The 18,595-nt window shown below is 42.0% G+C and overlaps 1 protein-coding gene across 1 annotated transcript in view; it reads right to left on the bottom strand.

Annotated features, from left to right (window-relative positions):
• Positions 1-18,595, bottom strand: part of PROS1 (protein S) — a 1,920,390-nt gene that overhangs the window by 1,327,507 nt on the left and 574,288 nt on the right. The window contains exon 6 of the mRNA XM_044071115.1: positions 5,042-5,167. Within this exon, the coding sequence (XP_043927050.1) occupies positions 5,042-5,167 (126 nt within the window). The remainder of the gene's footprint in view (positions 1-5,041; positions 5,168-18,595) is intronic.

The following is an 18,595-nucleotide window of genomic DNA, read 5'->3' as shown; positions in this document are numbered from 1 at the left end:
CCACTGTCTTGGTCTATAAGAGGCTTGAGCTTGAGGCCTTCCTCGGGAGCGTCTGTATCTACCCCTCTGAGGCCTGTCTGAATTGGGAAAGGACCAATTTTTTGTAGGCCAATTCCTACTAAATCTTGGTGGCTGTACTTGTAAGAAATCTTTAACCGTTTGCCGGGATTTTGCCTTGTCCTCCATCTTCTTTATCACCTCTTCAGCCTTAGGTCCAAACAAAACATTATGCTCGACAGGAGCATCCAATAACTTAGCTTTTACTTGATCTGGCAAGTTTTGTTCCTTTAACCAAGCATGCCTTCTAATGACTGTACCAGAGGCAGCAGCCCTACAAGAAGCCTCCAAGGCATCAAATCCACAGTGTAAACCATTTTTCCCAACTTGTTCAGTGGGATGCATTAAGTCATGTAATTCCTTATCATCTGCACAGGCAGAAATGGAAGTAAGCTTTTGTTTCAAAACAGACAGAAGAAATTGCTGGTATTTCAGCATATGAAATTGACAGTTTAAAGCCCTAACAGATAAAGTAGCAGAAGTGTACACTTTTTTACCCCATCTTTCTAAAGATCTGGAATCCTTCTCAGTGGGAATGGGGTTTTTAGCAGTAGCGGCCTTAACCCCCTTAGGACCCTGAGAAATGGTTTCAGGATCAGCAGTAGGATTCTTGTACAAAAACTGGTGGGAATCACGAACCCTATAATATCTGTCTGGCTTAGCAGGAGCTGGAGGAAAAGAGTCCGGAGTTAAGTTAGCCTCCGAAAAAGCATCATCCACAATATCCAAAATAGGAGGGATAGCCAGGGTTCTATGTTGGGGAAGAAGAAGAAAATCCCTAAGTCTTTTCTTAGATTCTGAGTACTCCTGTCCTTCCCAGTGAAAATGTTCCCTCGTTTCATGTAAAGTTTCCCCAAAAGAGAAATCCTCAGGGGGAAAAGCTGAAGGAATGGATTCCTCAGCATCAGAATCCTCATAAGGAGGGAAAGAATATTCCTGGTCAGAAGAAGAAACTGAAAAAACAGAAGCCTGATCAGAGGAGTCATAATACACTTCCTGCCTTGGCCTTTTATCTGGAGGGGGATGTGAACCCCTAATCATAGTAAGTAAGTCCTCCGCCATCTTAAGTAACTATTTCTGAGACTTGGGTGCCGGATCAGAAGAGGCCTGAGCTGTAGTCTTTGATTTGGAAGGAGACTTTGCCTTTGTCTTTGGCTTTGCCTTTATTAGAAGCTGAGTAGGCCTGAAAACCTCTTCAGAAGCCGGTAGCTGCACAGCGGCTCCGGACCCATCTGAAGGAGCATTGTCCGAAGTCCTGCAACAGAAATATTCAAAGGCCTAGTTGGCTCCTCGTGGGAGTCCGTTTCGGCCATCGGTTCCGAAATGGCTGACAACAGGGGCTGCAAAAGCGCCTCACTGACGACGGCCGAACCTGAAGCTGGCTCTGCTTGTACAATATCGTCCGATTTGGACCTCGGAGGCCTGTCTTTATCCTTGCGTCGTTTGTGAACTCCGGTAACTGGAACCGAATCCGACTACATTTTGTAATTAAACGCCTACCGAAGTAATGAAATGCAAAATCGTACCTTCGTTTAATTGTACGTTGATTGAATCTAGCACAAAACCGACAACTAGCTACGTCGTGGTCAGGGCCTAAGCAAGGAATACAGTAAGAATGAAAATCCTTATGAGGTATTTGCTTCCCACATGAAATACAATTATTAACTTTTTCTGACATCAGACTGGAGCAAGAAAAAGGTTTCCCCAATGGGGTACTTAGCTTTGAGTAGGAGAAGAAAGTCTTCGGACTGAAGTACGTTTAGCAAAAATTGTCAGGGGTCAGCCGACCGGCAAATGCGAACTGCTATCACCGCACGGCAAGAAAGACTGGAGAACATGGCGTCGGCTGTCAGCTTTGTACTCCTGGCGCTCTGACGTCAGGGAGCATGGCTGAACAGCCAACGCCGGACCCAGACTTTGGGATTCTGGCCGACCGAGGACTGCCTGCCGGCAGGGGAGAACCCTACAGTTATGACTGCAACAGTGAAACACGATGAACATCCAGTGAGACAAGTGTAGATGAAAGGATCATAAATGCAAATAAAAATGCAACTAATGATAATTTTTCTTTAGTTTTTAGTACAGCTTTTTGACAATGCATATGATGTACGGTCTATTTTGTGGAATAATTGGACCTTTCTAATTGATGATGGTAGCCTTAGGAATGAGGTAACTGTTACCCCTAAAGTTGTGTATAAACGGGGAGTCGCCCTTAAAAATATAATAGAAAGATTATGTAACATCTGCCAGACTTGGTGGGATGTTTAAGTGTGGTTCTTGTAACCACTGTAAACACATAAAGATCACTAAGAAATGTACTTTAAATATGGTTAATTTTTCTATAAAGGAGAGGTTTAACTGTAATAGTAATGCTGTAGTGTCAGCGTTGCCCCCAATTTTATATTGGGAAGACGGAACATCACTTGAAGCAGAGAGTGTATGAACATCAGTACAGTATAATGAAAAAAGACTGCACTAATGCTCTAGCCAGACACATTAATGACCATAATGATAATTTTTTCTTATTCTTGGTTATTGAACAAGTGAAAGTCAACCCCAGGGGTGGTCCTTGGTCCTTAAAACTCGAACAAAGAGAATTGTGGTGGCAATTGTTAACAAATGCCTACATGTATCCCAGACTTAATGAAGTGAGTTCCCTGAAATGTATGCTTAAACTAAAGGCCCTGGAAAGATGCTAAAATAGTAAATATAACATAAATGGTGATTTTTGGTCATATATCTGTGTGTTTTGTGTACGTATGGTGCACATATTAGTATATATCTATTAGCATATACATATAAATATATTTATACATTTTATATATTTTTCTTTATTTTTATGGAATATTCTTAATTATATGTATTTATGTGGATATAGATATGAGAATATCAATATTAATTTGTTTATTTTAAATTGATTTTTGTATACAAAGTATTAAACAATGATATTTGAAAGGAATGTACATACATTCATTTTAAGAAAAGAAGGGAGAGTTGTTGCTTTAAAATTTTGCTTTTGTCGAGCTGATGTAATGATGATGTCATTTGAGTGGGCTTTTTAAATGCTTCATTAATTAATTACCTATATTGTTTGTCTGATGAAGGTTACACATTCTAAGTGCGACCGAAAGTGCTTACATATATTGGTTCGTGATCAAAGAAGTTTTTTGCTACATTCTTGCCTTTTTTATGCTACAGTTTGTTCTGGTTTGTGTTTAAAACTTTCAAAGGTGACAAAATATATTGTTAGCAAATCTGATAAGAAAGCAGACGTTTGAGGGGATACACTAGCCAGCTGGGAGAAGTGAAATACAAAAACACAGGAAGCAATGTATTGGTCAGAAATGCTGGCTCATACAGAACAGGAGTACATGAATCGTATATATTGTTTTACATGTGATTCATGAACAATCAATGAGTGGAAATGCTCACCTATACAGTTTCAGGAAGACGATGAAGACAAGTGGGTGCAAATTTGTTTTGATTCAAAGAAACAGTGCATCACAAAAGTCTGTGTTACTATTTTAAACATGCAGAGATGACTATGCTGCCATATGTTACCAGTGTAAGTGTGTCCAGTTCACTAAATCCCATAATTCCGAGACAAGGACTAAATAATGTTGCGTCAGTGAACACAATATATGAAGAGGCATGAGTTAAAAAGGGTAGAAATTTAAACACATACTCACACGTCTACATTACCCTTCATTAAAGGTGTCCACAGACAGTGAAAAAAAAATCCAGTGGTGGTGAAGATTACTAGCGTTAGCTATAAGAAATGCCATCTACCAGTCTTGATATAGAGAAATATTCCATTGCAGATACTGAGTCTGCCACCAATCCAACTTTTTAATGAGAAGGCAGCTGAATAATAATCTACCCACATCAGCTTCATTGCTAAAGTTACAGAAGAAACAGAGATATGCTACAAAAGAATCAAAAGATACAAAATCTTCATTATGACAGACAGCTGAAGGTAGAAAATGGAGTAAGAATTCCACAGTAGTGAGAAAATTAGCAGTCAAAAGCCACAGTTAACTGAGTAGCTGACCAAATCAGATTTGTATTCTGTGGACAGGATGGAAGTGCAAGTGAAAAAAAATATTCTCTGTTCAAAACACACAACAAAGAGGCAAGAAGAAATGGCGATTTAGACAAACATGGCAAAAGGGGCATACACTTGAATGAAAATACAACTGCAGGAGTGTCTAAACAGAAACACAAACTAAAAGCCAGCCGCAGTATATCAAGTTTCTAGATGCGGGAATACTACCAGTAAAACAGCTTAATTGTCTTGATCAGCGTTTACTTCTAATGTCCACTCTAGATGCGGACTGCCACTAATCATCATTCACTTATAAATTACACTTTTTATAATTGGTTTACTCTTCACTACAAGATGTTTTTTTTAAATGGCATGGATGAAATAGTTCTCAAGGGTATATATTTATCAACACAACATTCAACTAAACTACATTGCTGATGTTTATTACATAAAACAATCTACAGAGTGGGGTGCATAATGATAAACCATCTTATAGGTTCTGTAATGTAACATGCACATGTACAGGCTCCTTCAAACTACATATTATTCTAAATGTAATAGCTGCTGAAAGATAACTTAGTGAAATAGCTGTGAGAAAACAGCTGTAATGACAGTGCTTTCATGTCAGAGCTATACTATATGACTTTCATATCTCATTCTTTGTAGCACACTAAAACGGAAATGTGCTTTGAGTGGAGAAGGTCAACATTACCAAATAGGGAATATGGCAATGACATTTTTACTGCTCAAGATTCATTTTCAGTCATGTGCAATTAAACAAGACCATGAACATTTTTCTGCCAAAAAGCAAATGACTCAATAGTGACATCATAAAAATCAATTTAGCATTCAATATTTTCTAAAATATTTATATGTATACTTACTATACTTCAAGCAGAGTTTAATTACAAGTCCTTAAATTGCTGTATAATCCATTACCTTCACACTTATGCTCATCTTGATGAAGAACATAACCATTTTCACAAAGACAGCGATATCCTCCCAGAAAATTTTGACAGGTTTGATTGCAGCCTCCATTATGAGAGTCTTCACATTCATTTAAGTCTGAACACGATAATAAAAATAATAAGTATAAAAACATTAAAGTACAAGAAGTATTAAAATTAACAGACTGAAGAATAGATGCATTTTACACAGAAAAAAATAGTAAAAAAGGGAAAAACTCATGACTGCATGTCTCAAAACATGAACAATTTGAACTACTTGTACAAGACAGACATTAGTCTCCCTGATAGATAAATGGTGAAAAACATACAGAGATACAAATGGAGGAAAAAGGGCCTACAGTGTTTACAGAAATATTGCTCATAATAAAATACTAGTATCTTGGTCCTGTAGCACAGAGGAATAAAACCTTGTCTACAATGCAAGTGACCAATGTTTGACTAACAACATCATGATTGCTGGAGTGGTCAGGTGCAAGGATGGGATTGAGTGACCAATACCAGCTTGACCACTGTAGGGTGAGGGAGACAGCAGCATGGTCTACCACAATGGTGACACCTGCTGAAGGAAGGGTGATTGTGGAACATGACAGAGCATGCTCACATGGTTAAATTGCACATGAAGTGCTAAGTCTCAGAGGGTATTGTATGGGTGCACACACATCATTCCCTGCCTAGCAGCCAATGCAAGCTGATTGTGTATAAAGGGTTGATTCATTCCCTAATGCTTGACTGTCATATCCAGGGTAATGAATGGGCTAGTCAAAGCCTCAGTAGGCATGAATGGACTAGAAGGTTCCCTTCTGGTTCCGGAAGCCTGTCTCTCTCCCCTAGGTGAAATAAAAAGCTTTCTGGAGATGGGCAGGAATGCCACTTGACAAGGTCCCAGGCAGGAATAAAAGACTGCTTATATTCTATAACTTAATGTAATTACTCAAGTTTCAATTCTGTCTGCTCCTAAATAGTCAGGCTACTGCAGTAGTATGCATTAGTATGAATGAGAGTGCTGGCCTTCCTAAATTTCCAAGTATTTGTCAGTATAATAACAACAGTAGCAAACAAAATGCTTAACAAGTATCTTCTGACACTGATTACACTTGTCTGAGAGAAGAAGGAAAAAATTACCCTGCAGTCCATACTTTTAGTGAAATTAAGAATCTGCCTTACATCCATCTCAGTCTCCCCTTTCCCCTTTCTCCAACCCTCTCATGCACTCTAAGTCAGTGGATTCTTTCTCCACTACCCATTGCAATAATCTATGCCACTACCTGGGAAAGTACAGTTGTGTACACTTACCATAAATGTAGATGTTCGAGTGTATTCACTGTTGCAGTCATCACACTTGGGTTATCTGCCTGCAGGTAGCCCTCAGTCAGCCCGAACACCAGAGACTTGGTATTTCTGTGTTGGTTGCTGTCGCTCCAGGTCTGATGTCAGGTCATCAGGGGTAATAAAACAGGCAGCCGATGCCATTAGATCAGTTTTTCTTGCCCCTCAATAGGGAGCTAAGCTATGGCAGAAAAAAATCACCACCAGTAAAAAGTAAACACCAATACCAATACCCCTGGCAAGGGGTGAGTAGTATACACAGAAAGGAGAGAGAGAGGGAGAGCAGGGGACTGGAGGGAGGGAAACCAGGACTGCAACAGTGAATACACTCAAGCATCTACATTTATGGTAAGTGTACACAACTGTAATATGTTCATGTTTTAATGTTGCAGTCATCACACTTGGGTTGATTCCCAAAGCTGTAGAAAGGGTGGAGGCAGTCAAGAAGTATTTGGGCTGGCTAGCAGGCCCTACAGGACTGCAGTTATAAAACCTGACCAGGATTTGAAAAATATAGGCAGGTGGTAATGCTTGGAGAATGTGTGTACAGAACTCCAGGTAGCAGCCTCCAGAATTGTCCCTGGTAGGGACTCTCCTGAGGAATGCTGTAGAAGTTGCCTTAGTGGAATGTGTTCTGACCCCCTGAGGGGTTGGTTTCCCATGGTGTTTGTAGCAGAAATGGATACAGTGTGCTATCCATTTGGAAACTGTCTGTTTTGAAATGGCCTTGCCCTCTGCCCCTGGTGCAAAACTGAGTAATAACTGGTCAGATTTCCTGAAGGGTTTAGTCCTATCCAGGTAGGATCTAAGCTGTCTGTGCACATCCAAGGAGTGCAGTATCATTTCCCCTTTATTTTGAGGATTAGGAAAGAAGGTTGGCAAATGGATAGATTGGTTGAGAGCCACGCTGGACACCACTTTGGGCATAAAGGAAGGATTAGCCCTGAGGGAGACCATGTCAGCATGAAAAATAATGAAGGGTTCCACAGCCATAAGTGCTTGTAAGCTCAGACACTCTTCTTACTGAAGTGATGGCCAACAGCAATGCTGTATTCCAAGAGAGGAATTTTAAGTCTGCTGACACTACAGGCTCAAAAGGAGGTAGTGTGAGCTTTTCCAGTACAAAGTTAAGGTCCCAAGCAGGGATTGGTGCTCTCCTTAGTGGCCTTAAGTTGTTTGCCCCTCTAAGGAACTGCTTGATGAGAGGGTGAGAGATTAGGGGTAGCTTCAGAGTTGTAAAGAGCCAAGATGGCAGAGGCATGAATCTTAATGGAGGAGAAGGACAGGCCTCTGTGGAGTAGATCTGCTAAGTAATCCAGGATTAAAGGTAGGGAGGGCAGAGTTGTGTCCTCTCCTTTAGAATGAATCTAGGAGCAATACATTTTCCACTTACCAGCATAGGATTTCCTTGTACTGGGTCTTCTGGCTTCAAGAATGACGTCCAGCACCTGCTTGCTTAGGCTGGTCACTGGGGGAGAATTCAAGGAATAAGCCAGGCTGCAAGATTTAGGGTTTGCAGCTGCGGATGCAAGATCTGTCCCCCCTGTTGAGTGAGCAGGGTCTGGCTCTGGGGTAGGTGCCAGGGTGGTACTGGTGACATGCTGCACAGGAGTGGGTACCAGTGCTGGTGTGGCCAGTCCATGGCAATCAGAATTGTCCTTGGTCTGTCCTGTTTTATCTTGAGCAGTATTCTTGAGAGAAGGGGCAGAGGGGGAAATGCATAGATTGAGAGGTTTACCCACCGGAAGGATAGGGAATCCACTTTCCAGGCCCTCCTGTGAGGTGTCCTGGTGCAGAATTTGCTGAGCTGGTGATTGCAGGGGGAGGCAAATAGATCCACCTCTGGGGTCCCCATTTCTGAATCAGAAGGCTGAAGGTGCTGGGCTCTAATTGCCACTCATGTGGGTCTAGGAGATTTCTGCTTAAGTCGTCTGCCAGTTTTGTTTGCCTGGCAGGAATTGAGCTTACAGATGGACCTGCATGTCCAAGGCCGTGTTCCACAGGGCCATGGCTAGCCTGCAGAGTGGGTAAGAGTGGGTTCCCCCCTGCTTGTTGATGTACCACATAACTGTGGCATTGTCTGTTTTTATTAGCAGGGGTCCTGGTGAGAGTAGGGATCTGAAAGCTGTTAGAGCGTGCTGAACAGCTAGCATCTGGTTGATGTGCAGATGAATTTGACTTTGGCTCCAGTGTTCCTGAATGCACTAGTCGTCCAGGTGTGCCCCCAGGCATAGTCTGATGGATCCGTGGTTAAGGTCTGGGCTGTGTGGGGTTGAGTAAAGGGCAGTCCCTTGTTGTGGATGTATGCTGCTGCCCACCAAAGAAACTCTGTCCTTAGACAAGATATGAGTTTCCAGGTCCTGAGAATGTTGGCACCAAAGACTTTTTAAGTACCACTGAAGTTTCCTCATATGCAGTCTGGCATATGGAATTAGTAGGATACATGAGGCCATGAACCCTAGGGCCTGCAGGATTTTCCTTGTGGATAGCTGGGCTCTGGTGGCCAGTTGAGTGAAATAGTCTGTCAGATAGGCTTGTTTTTCTGGAGTAAGGAATGCCATCTGGGATGCTGTGTCCAAGCTTGCTCCCAGGAATACAATCTTTTGACTGGGGTCTAGTTTTGATTTCTTTTCGTTGATGGTGTACCCCCAGGAAGGTTAGAAGGTTTTTTACAAATGTCAGTTGCTGCAACAGCATTTCCGACTGTCTGCCTGAATCAGGCAGTCATCCAAGTACGGCTAAATTTGAATTTTTCTCTGTCTGCAGTAGGCAATGGCTGGAGCCAGACATTTTGTGTATACTCTGGGAGCAGTGGATAAGCCAAAAGGAAGTGCAGAGAACTGATAATGCATAGATCCTGCCCTGAAGTGTAGATATTTCCTGCAAGAGTCCTGATAGGGATGTGCAGATAGGCTTCTTTTAAGTCTAGGGTGGCTAACCAGGCATCTTTGGCCAGCATAGGAGGAAGCTGCTGCAGGGTGAGCATTCTGAATTTTGGTACCACCAGGAAGGTGTTTAGAATGGAATGATCTAGGATTGCGTGCAAAGTGCCCTCTTTTCTGGGTACCAGGAAAAGTCTGGAACAGAACCCTTGACCTATCTGTTCTGCAGGAACAGGGTGAATTGCCCTTATAGAGAGCAGGGACCGAACTTGTTTTGTGTCTCTTCCCACTGGTTTAGAGGAAGGTCTGGGAACCCTTTTGGGGTTGGCAGTGAATGGAAGTAAAATTTGTACCCCTGGGATACAATGTTGAGAACCCATCGGTCTTTTGTGACAGAAGTCCAGCTTTTTGCATGATGGGCAAGATTTCCTCCTAGGGGCACAGGCAGTTGGACAAAGGTGGGGAGTGGAGTTGAGAAGTCATTGTGAATTTTTTCCGTAAAGGGGTGGCTTAGCATTCCCTGTTTTTGAAGAGGAGGTAGTCCATTGTTTAGATCTCTGCATACCCTGAGACTGTAGTCTGGGGGGGGGTCTTTTTCCCCTGGGTCTAGTTTGAGATGGCCTTGAGGGGGCTGGAAAGGACCAATGTTTCGAGGGGCAATGCCTACTGAATCTAGGAGGCTGTACTTGCAAGAAGTCTTTGACTGTCTGCATAGATTTAGCTTTTTCTTCCATCTTTTTAAGAACTTCTTCTGCTTTGGTGCCAAACAGATTGTCCTTGTTCAAAGGAGCGTCTAGTAATTTTGATCTGACATGGTCTGGCAAGGTCTGCTCCTTAAGTCAAGCATGCCTTCTCAGTACAAAACCAGTGACTGCTGCCCTGCAAGATGCTTCTAGGACATCAAAGTCACATTGCAAAGTATGCTTGCTGACTTGGCTTGCAGAATGCATAAGCTCTTATAATTATTTTCTGCACAGTCTGTAAAGGTAGCTGTTTTTTTGCTTAATAAGTACCATAATATGTAGTTGGTACTTCAGCATGTGAAACTGGCAATTCAAAGCCCTAATGGCGAGAGTTGCAGAGATGTATACTTTCTTTCCTCATCTGTCTAAAGCTCTGGAATCCCTGTTCGAAGGGGTGGGATTCTTAGCTTTAGTTGCTTTGATACCTTTAGGCCACTGGGAAATGACCTCTGGGTCAGCAGTAGGATTTTTGAAAAGGAATTTGTGAGTGTCAGAAACTCTGTAGTACCTGTCTGGTTTCCTAGGAGCAGGGGGGTAAGGTATCAGGAGTTGAACTGGATTCTATAATGACATCATCCACAACATCCAGGACTGGGGGTATTGCTAAAGGCCTATGTTGTGGCAAATCTAGAAATTCTCTGAGTCTCTTTTTGGACTGAGGATAGTCTTGGCATTCCCAGTGGAAATGCTCTCTTAAAGTATGTAAGGTTTCACCAAAAAAAAAAATCCTCTGGAGGAGAAACAGAGGGAACAGATTCCTTTGCATCTGAATACTCATAAGCAGATAAAGGCATGTCTTCATAATCAGATACCTCAGAGTTGTCGGACTCTTGGTCTGTTAAAGCTGCTGGGGACAGGTCTCTTTCTCCTAGCAGGGGAAGGCTGACTTCCTCTAATCAGCATAATATGGTCTTCTGCCATTTTAAGCATTTGGTGTTGTGGCAAGGAAGCAGGTGCATGAGTTTGGTTCGTCGTTTTTTTAGGCATAGCGCATACTCTTGGCCTTAGAAACTCGGTAGTTTTAGACAGAACTGAAGATGCGAAAGAAGCCATCGGTTTGTGTTGAATATAAGTAGTGTGAAGAACTTCCTCAGAAGCCGGTGCCTGCTCAGTGGCTCCAGACCCATCCAAGGTAGAGACATCCGCAGGCTCCGTAGTCGAAGAAGAGTCTTGCGGCATACCGGACTCTGAACGGGTCTTGGTAGAGGTCTGCAAATCCACTGAAGTGGGTATCAGGGGCTACGAAAGTGCCTCACTGAGTAGCGGCGAACTGGTGACTAGCTTAACAGAAGCTTCGTCTGCAGTTTTGGACGTGTGCGGTCTGCCTCTGTCTTTATCCCTATGTTTGTTTGGAAGATCAGTAGTCAGATGACTTTCCGAAGACATTTTGCAACACGGAGATTGAGAACAAAAGTATTTAGCGACAATAAGGGCCTGACAATGAATAGTTCGGGCATTAAACAAGGCACAAAACCTACAGCGAGGTACGTCGTGGTCTGGGCCTAAACAGGTGACGCAGTAAGAATGGAAATCTCAGTGTGGTATTTGCTTTCCACAGGCAAGACAATTATTAACTTTCTGACATCTGTTAGAGCAAGAAAAAAGGATCCCCAACAGGGTACTTAGCTTTAGAAGATTTCAGGATAATTCAGTTCGGAAACGAAAACTCAGGTAGCGGCCGATCGGCACTCATGCGAACTGCTTCTGCTTTGGGCTCCTTGGCAAGAAAGACTGATGTAATGGCGTCAGCTGCCTGTTTTTATATCTCTGACGACCTGACGTCAGACCTGGAGCGACAGCAACTGACGCAGAAATACTATGTCTCTGGTATTCGGGCTGACTGAGGGCTACCTGCAGGCAGATAACCCAAGTGTGATGACTGCAACAGTGAAACACGAAGAACACCAAGTACTTTCATAGATTAAGGCATTAGATGGTGCTTACAATGTGGTAGGACTCCTCCTTTCCTGTTCTGATCACACTTTCATAATGACTTGCACTCAACAACTTGTCCAGCTGTGTTTTTAGATCTCTGGGGGAAGAGACCTAGTCATTCTAATCACTTACCATACCCATTTCCCTGTATCCGATGCATAATTCTGGTGCTTCCTTAAATACTCTGATGACTTTGTTGCCCACAGCACCTGAAGTGCAGCATGAATAAAGCCCTGTAAATCTGAAGCACTGTTTCTGTGCCTCTGGATCTATTTGATGCTGATAATTTCCAACTTTCTGTTTGCTTCTTGCATGCACCTCATAATCTGCTCTTATTGGTGATCCAAGCCTGAGCTGGATTCCCCCTTTCAATCCGTGGTCAGCACAGTGAGGTGTGTCCTTCTCTTTCTCCATCCTGCAATATACCCACATAAACCTTTTTCTCTTCTCACTCCATTCTGCCACCTCTTTTTCATTTATGCATTTGTGCCTCTACCTGTTTTGCACCCTTCTGGTTACTCCCTTGTACTGTACCGCACACCACCCGCCCACTCCCTTCCATGTCCTCTTTGCCCTCATCTTTTGTCCTAGTCACTAGATCCACATTCTCAAGTAATCTCACTGTCCGTCTCCTTTCTTCCCTTTTTCCCTCTTCTCCAAACCTTTGTACATAGCCCCCAGTACTCATTCCCTGTGGCATTTTCATGGTGTGTTCATCCATGCGTCTGCTTCCAGTTTTATAACTCATCCTTTTATGTCTTTCAAACTCAACATACTCCAGTCCCTTGAATCCCCACAACTGTTTTTGCCCTTGGCATCATACAATTACCCAACTCAAAAACACACAGTACTATGATCAATGCTGGGCAACAGCATCTTTGCATAGATATCGCTGACCTCCTCCACCATGGCTATGACCAAGTCTAGAATGTAATATTTCTAGTACAGTCTTGCAACATTTGTCTAAACCCATCATTGTTGAAGACCTCAGTCAAGTCACACTTCCCCCCAACCTAGAGCTAAGATTTCCTTGTTTCTTCACTGAAGATTCAAATTTCCCATGAATATAACCTACCTGTTCCTGTTAAACCACTCCTTTATTCCCTTCCCAGTCTCTCATCCTCATTATTTATTTATTTATTTATTTATTTATATTTGTTGACCGGGAGTGTCCGACTGGACGTAGGTCCATTTTCAGCAGAGGACCGGGGAGAAAAGCTCCACAGTTAAAATAAACAGACAGTAGTTGCATTGGATTACATAGCGATTAACAATTTACATAGCAATTACTTACAACATATTTACAGATGAAGAACATAGTACATCAGTAGACAACTAGAATCTTTATCTGTGAAGTACATAACAGACATTAACAAATGTTAAAATAAGAAGTTCCTGCTGTATAAGTACTAGGCTTATGAGCATCTGAGCTTGCTATAATCAAGGTAGTTAATGGAGTGGAAAGAAAGGTAGTGGTTGGATGGGGTGGGTGATATTAGAGTGGGAGTTGCAAGGGCATAGCCAGCATGTTTTTAGGTGCGCTTTTAGTAAAGTTTTGAAGTGGGTGCATGATGGTACGGAGATAATTGTGGGTGGGAGGGAGTTCCATAATTTGGCTATGGTGCAAGAGAAGAGTGCTTCACCAGCAGAGTTATTGGCTTTATTGATCTGCAAGTGATTTTTGTTGCTGGATCTTAGTGGTCTGGTGGTGCAATAGGGTTGGAGTAGATTCTGGAGGGATGGGACATTTAGTGGATGACTTACTAGTTTGTGGGACGAGGGAGAGTTGATACCACTGAAGGAGGTGAGAGAGTTCAAGCCAGGCCAGTTCAGCAAGTACCATACCTACTGTGTATCAGTCCAACAGCACACTGCCCTCCCTTTACCTGCTTTAACCACAAAGGCACTAACTTTAGGTTCTGATTGTTTCCCAGTTCCTCACCCCAATGATGAGGTGGTACTTTTCCTCCTCTCCAGTCTCACATTTGATACCTTCGCTGTTCTTCCCTGCCTTCTCTCATTCCGAACGAAGCTATACCTTGACACCCAAATGATTAATCCCACCAATGTCCATCTACCCCTCAAACATCACTGCTTACAACTGCCCTATCTTCTTTTATGGATTCCCTTCACTGCACTGCAATAATAACCAGGCATGCTTTAAATTAGACTTGTTTTCTCATCTGTTTTTCTGTCAATGGTTTGAAGCTTGCTCTGACAAAGAGTTTGTCTCTTGTGCCAGTTCAGCTACAGCTTCTCAGTACCAGACTGATAATTTTTGTTTGCTTTAGAATAGATACTTGATACTGCTTTTTCCCCAAAATGTGACTGCTTATTATTTTCTTTATTAAAGTGTGAAGGATCACATAGAACCAGTGTGACAGGTAGGTCAAGGCAAAGGGGGTGGCTTCCCCAGGCAGAAGGTTCAAAGGGTTAAAATCAATATTAAAGAAAACATGCTGCTCTCTACCTGAAAGTTAGTGGCATAATCATTCTGCCATGGTTGTTGACTGTTGTTAGTCACTTAAGCAAACACGGTTAACACTGTTATCTATGTCAATTATTTAAAAGACTGTGCGTGTTAGCAACTTGCAACTTCCAATTAAGAGAGGAAAGAGCTTTTATGAAACTGGGCAGTTCTTTACCTACAACTGGAATGTGTTTTCTTTTTCTTATTATTATTATTGGTCCTCAAGTGTAGAGGACATATTTTACTCCTTAAATGTGGTTGAGGGGCACCAACTGAGGGGATGACTGGGTGCCAACTATTCCAGCTACAGTTTTGCTTAAGAATTATTAAATGTGTAGCCTTTTCATTGCATCTCAGAGAAACAGTAAGGCATTTTTATTTTTTCACTGATAGCTCTTTGTCTGACAAACAGAGACCTCAGAGAAGTGATAATAATAATGTAAGGGGATTGAAGTGATAAAGTCTCCAATGTGGGGAATGAAGAAGAGCTCATCTTTGCCTTTTTATGGGGGTTGTGTATCTGCAAGAAACTGATTTTCCCTTAAATATTATTCTCAGAGCACTACTGCACTTGAGGGAATACCTTCAAGTAGGATATGTTGACAAAGGGGTGTTCCATGGATTTGGATTTAGAACTATCATAGTGGCACCACTTTGCTCCAGGTATTCTTTATCCCCCCCCCTCCCACCACCACTAAACCCAGATGTTTCTCTCTCTAGTAGCACACCCACCCACTAATCTTTTCCTTCCTTCCTTGGCCTGCTGCGCAAATAGCTCTTCTGAAAATGCTGCCTACAAACCTAGCACCCCCCCTCCATTCTGGCATCCCTCTGGTCACCTCTATGGTTCTGGTTGTTACAGTCTTAGCTATATCCTCTGATACATCAATGATGCTTTTGTGCTCTGCATCAAAACATATGTTCACCCTACTCCAAGGAAACTCTCTTGGGCATCTCCTCAAGTGACTTAACTGTAAGATAAGTTTATAAAAATTGTATACCTCTTCACTGACCCATATCTGACTCTCCTCTATTGTCTATCATCCTGCTCCATGATACTACCACTTCAGTTTGCACCCTTTCTCACTCCATTTGTGCCAATGTAATTTTTCCACTGTTGATGCCTGTTGCTTCCCTGTCTGTGTTGCATCAGATACAGTTCCTCTTTTTCAATCTCTGTTGTACTCACTTAACATGCCATTCCCTCTACTGCCTACTCCTGGCTCCCAATCTTTGATTCCTTTCAGTTACCTCCAGTTGTTGATCCTTTCTCTGTTCTCCTTTGTCGTCAATACTTGGCATTCTTTTCTCTTCTTGCCTGTTTCATCACTGTCCACCACTGGCCTGATTTATAACTGTCAATTTTTGGCCTGTCCTCTTACTGCCCTACTACTATCCTAGTTATTGCCTAGTCTATACTACCCGTCTCCTGTCTGTTGTCTTCTAGCCTGGTTCCAGCATTGACTTCCTTATTTGGATCTCATATGCTTCCCTTGACCATACTGCCTCTATCTTCAGCTCCAATACATTCCTCTTATAACTGCCACAGCCTATATCCTCCTCCTAACTTCCTGCCAGATTTCATTTGAGTCTACATCCACACACCCAGAGTTCCAGTTCTTTACTCCCAAATTCCCTCTATCACTACTGGTATTTTATACCCATCCTTCTGCATGACTCACAGGCAAGTCCCACCATGGGCAACTCAGTCACCCCACCAGTCACTTGTTGGCCACTTAAGCCTAACCAGTTTCCCTTTTTCTGCTTGAAATAACCTATTCCATTTGGTTATAGACTGGATTTATCCCTAATGAGAATAAATGGGATCATACCATAGATAATTTGAGGGACCCATGCATGGGATAAAGCAGTTACGAGCTTCTTATGTCCATTACTAGTACTAGGAGCAGTCCTAGGGTAAATTTTCTGTTTCCCATCCTAAACAGACAGGGATGAACTTTATTTTATATGGATGGGTGTCTGTTCCACAGCAGCAGTATCCTCTGCAAGATATACCTGTTCCCCCAAACCATTCTTTTGATGCTGCAGAAGAGCTTTAGTTTCCTAGATCATTCATGAAGCCATTTGACTTAACAACCTCCAGGAAAAGAGAGATATGTAACCCAGTTTATAGTGTATGCAATTATGAGATGGATTGTTACCCCTTAATATATCTTTATAAAAATGAGGCAAATGACTGTATCTGATTGCACCTTAGTTGAACCATGTGACAAGCTAGTTGACAAAACTTAAAATCTCCTACTAAAATTACTTGTGTATAAAACAGGACCAGTGCTGTGGACCTTGGAGTAATCAATCACTTAACCGGCATAAGCAAGGCAGGTGGGGTACGGTTTCTTAATATAATTGGCAGGCAGAGAGGGAAAGTAAGTCAGGAGCCACCATACCTCTCAACTGTCCAAGCGTACACCTCATAATTTTGATCTGTTCCTCACAAATTGTTTGGTTTTCTGGCAAATTACTGAGAACTGAAGTCACTAAATAATGACACAGATTCAAATATCACAATTCATGTCTTTAAGAAAACACATACTAACACAAATTATGTTACTCTAGCAACTCTCAAAGTTTGTAAGAGCAGTGTTTAAAATCTGTCCATATTTTTGGGCCTTTGTCCACCCACTATTTTAGGCTCTGTCTGGACTTCTTGGCCAAGAAGTTGAGAGGTATGGGAGATGTTAAAGATCACCATGTAGGTGTGAATAGTGGAGATAAAACAGCAAAGTATGTGGCCTCATAATGAAAATTAAGTTGCTAAATGTCTAGATTTATTTTTTAAAGATAAGCTATAGTACAATCCTCCACCAGTTCACAAGTAAGTAGCTGGCTCAAAGCAAATATGAAATCTAAATGTAATGGTAAAATGCTAAGTTGGTGCACAGAAAAAAAAAAAAAAACAGCAAGCCTGTCTTCAGAATGAAACTTAACTTCAAACATCTGAACATTTGGATCCATTTTTATTAATAAACTACACCGTACTCCTCTATCATATCAAAATATAATTAAGCATCCATCAGGCCAGCAACTTATAACCAAGCAACTAAATAACTTTAAAAATAAATTTCTCTGTTTTCACCAATCTCTTCAAAATGTATGTTTTCATTGCTGACTGGATTAGTCCCACTAGGCCAGCAGCCTCTTTTCAGGGAAGACCCAAAGTGGAAATCATGCTGACTATGGGAAATCTGTCTTGAGTCATTGGGGAAGTTCCCCTACTTAGCAGGTAGCAATGTAATATTGCTTCCTGTTAGGAGTCAAGGGGAAGTATCAATCAAGTATAAACTAATTCTGTTGAAGGCGTTTCTTTAGATTCTGTATCTGTGGTCACTGCTGGTAATGCTAATGCAGTGAAAACAACAACAGTAAGTGAAGGTGGTTTATCGGATGAGATACTGGTACAGATGGTAGATGAAAATAACCACGCATCTGTGTTGTCCAGTTTCATTCTTCCTCAATAAATGGGTTTGGATCTAATCATCGGATCCAGCTCAGCCCACTTTCTTTAGATTCTAGGATCCAACTCTTTAGCTCCTCCCTTACCCATAATGCCCCTGACCACTGTATTACCTCAGATCGAGTTTCCTGCTATTATACAATATCACAACAAAACACCTCAACATAGCTATGACAGAAAAGTGATACCTGAAAGAGCAGGTGCTCAAACAGGAACTATGGTACCTAATAATAATTCCATCAGATGTCTCACAAAGACATGGATGGGGGAAGGTAGAAGGGAAGTTGAAGAAGAAGAAAAATGGACAATGCAGCTGCATAGTTATGGGGAGTACATAACTTTTACATCTGATGTTGTCATCTTCATTCATTCCTCAACGTATGGGACAGAGTCCCCAGTTACGTTAACCTTGGGTTGCCCTCATGAGCAGATGTTCAGGAGTACCGCAGAATGGAATACTGCTCTGTTTCTGGAGAGGATATCCAATTTGTAATGAGAGATAAAAGTAAGAGCATTAGACCATATGGCAGCTGCACAAATGTCATCAATGGAGCTTCTAGCCCAAAAAGCAACTGATGTAGCCATTGACCTAGCTGAATGATCTTTTGGTTGTTTTGGCAAAGTTAGACCTCTCAAGGAATGAACACAGGAAACACAATCACTTAACCATTTAGCTAGTGTAGATTTTGAAATT

The sequence above is a fragment of the Protopterus annectens genome, chromosome 5.part0, assembly GCF_019279795.1.
Source record: "Protopterus annectens isolate FY-2018-M chromosome 5.part0, PAN1.0, whole genome shotgun sequence".
NCBI lineage: Eukaryota > Metazoa > Chordata > Ceratodontiformes > Protopteridae > Protopterus > Protopterus annectens.
The sequence above is the reverse complement of the archived record's forward strand: the minus strand, read 5'-3'. Positions and strand labels throughout refer to the sequence as shown.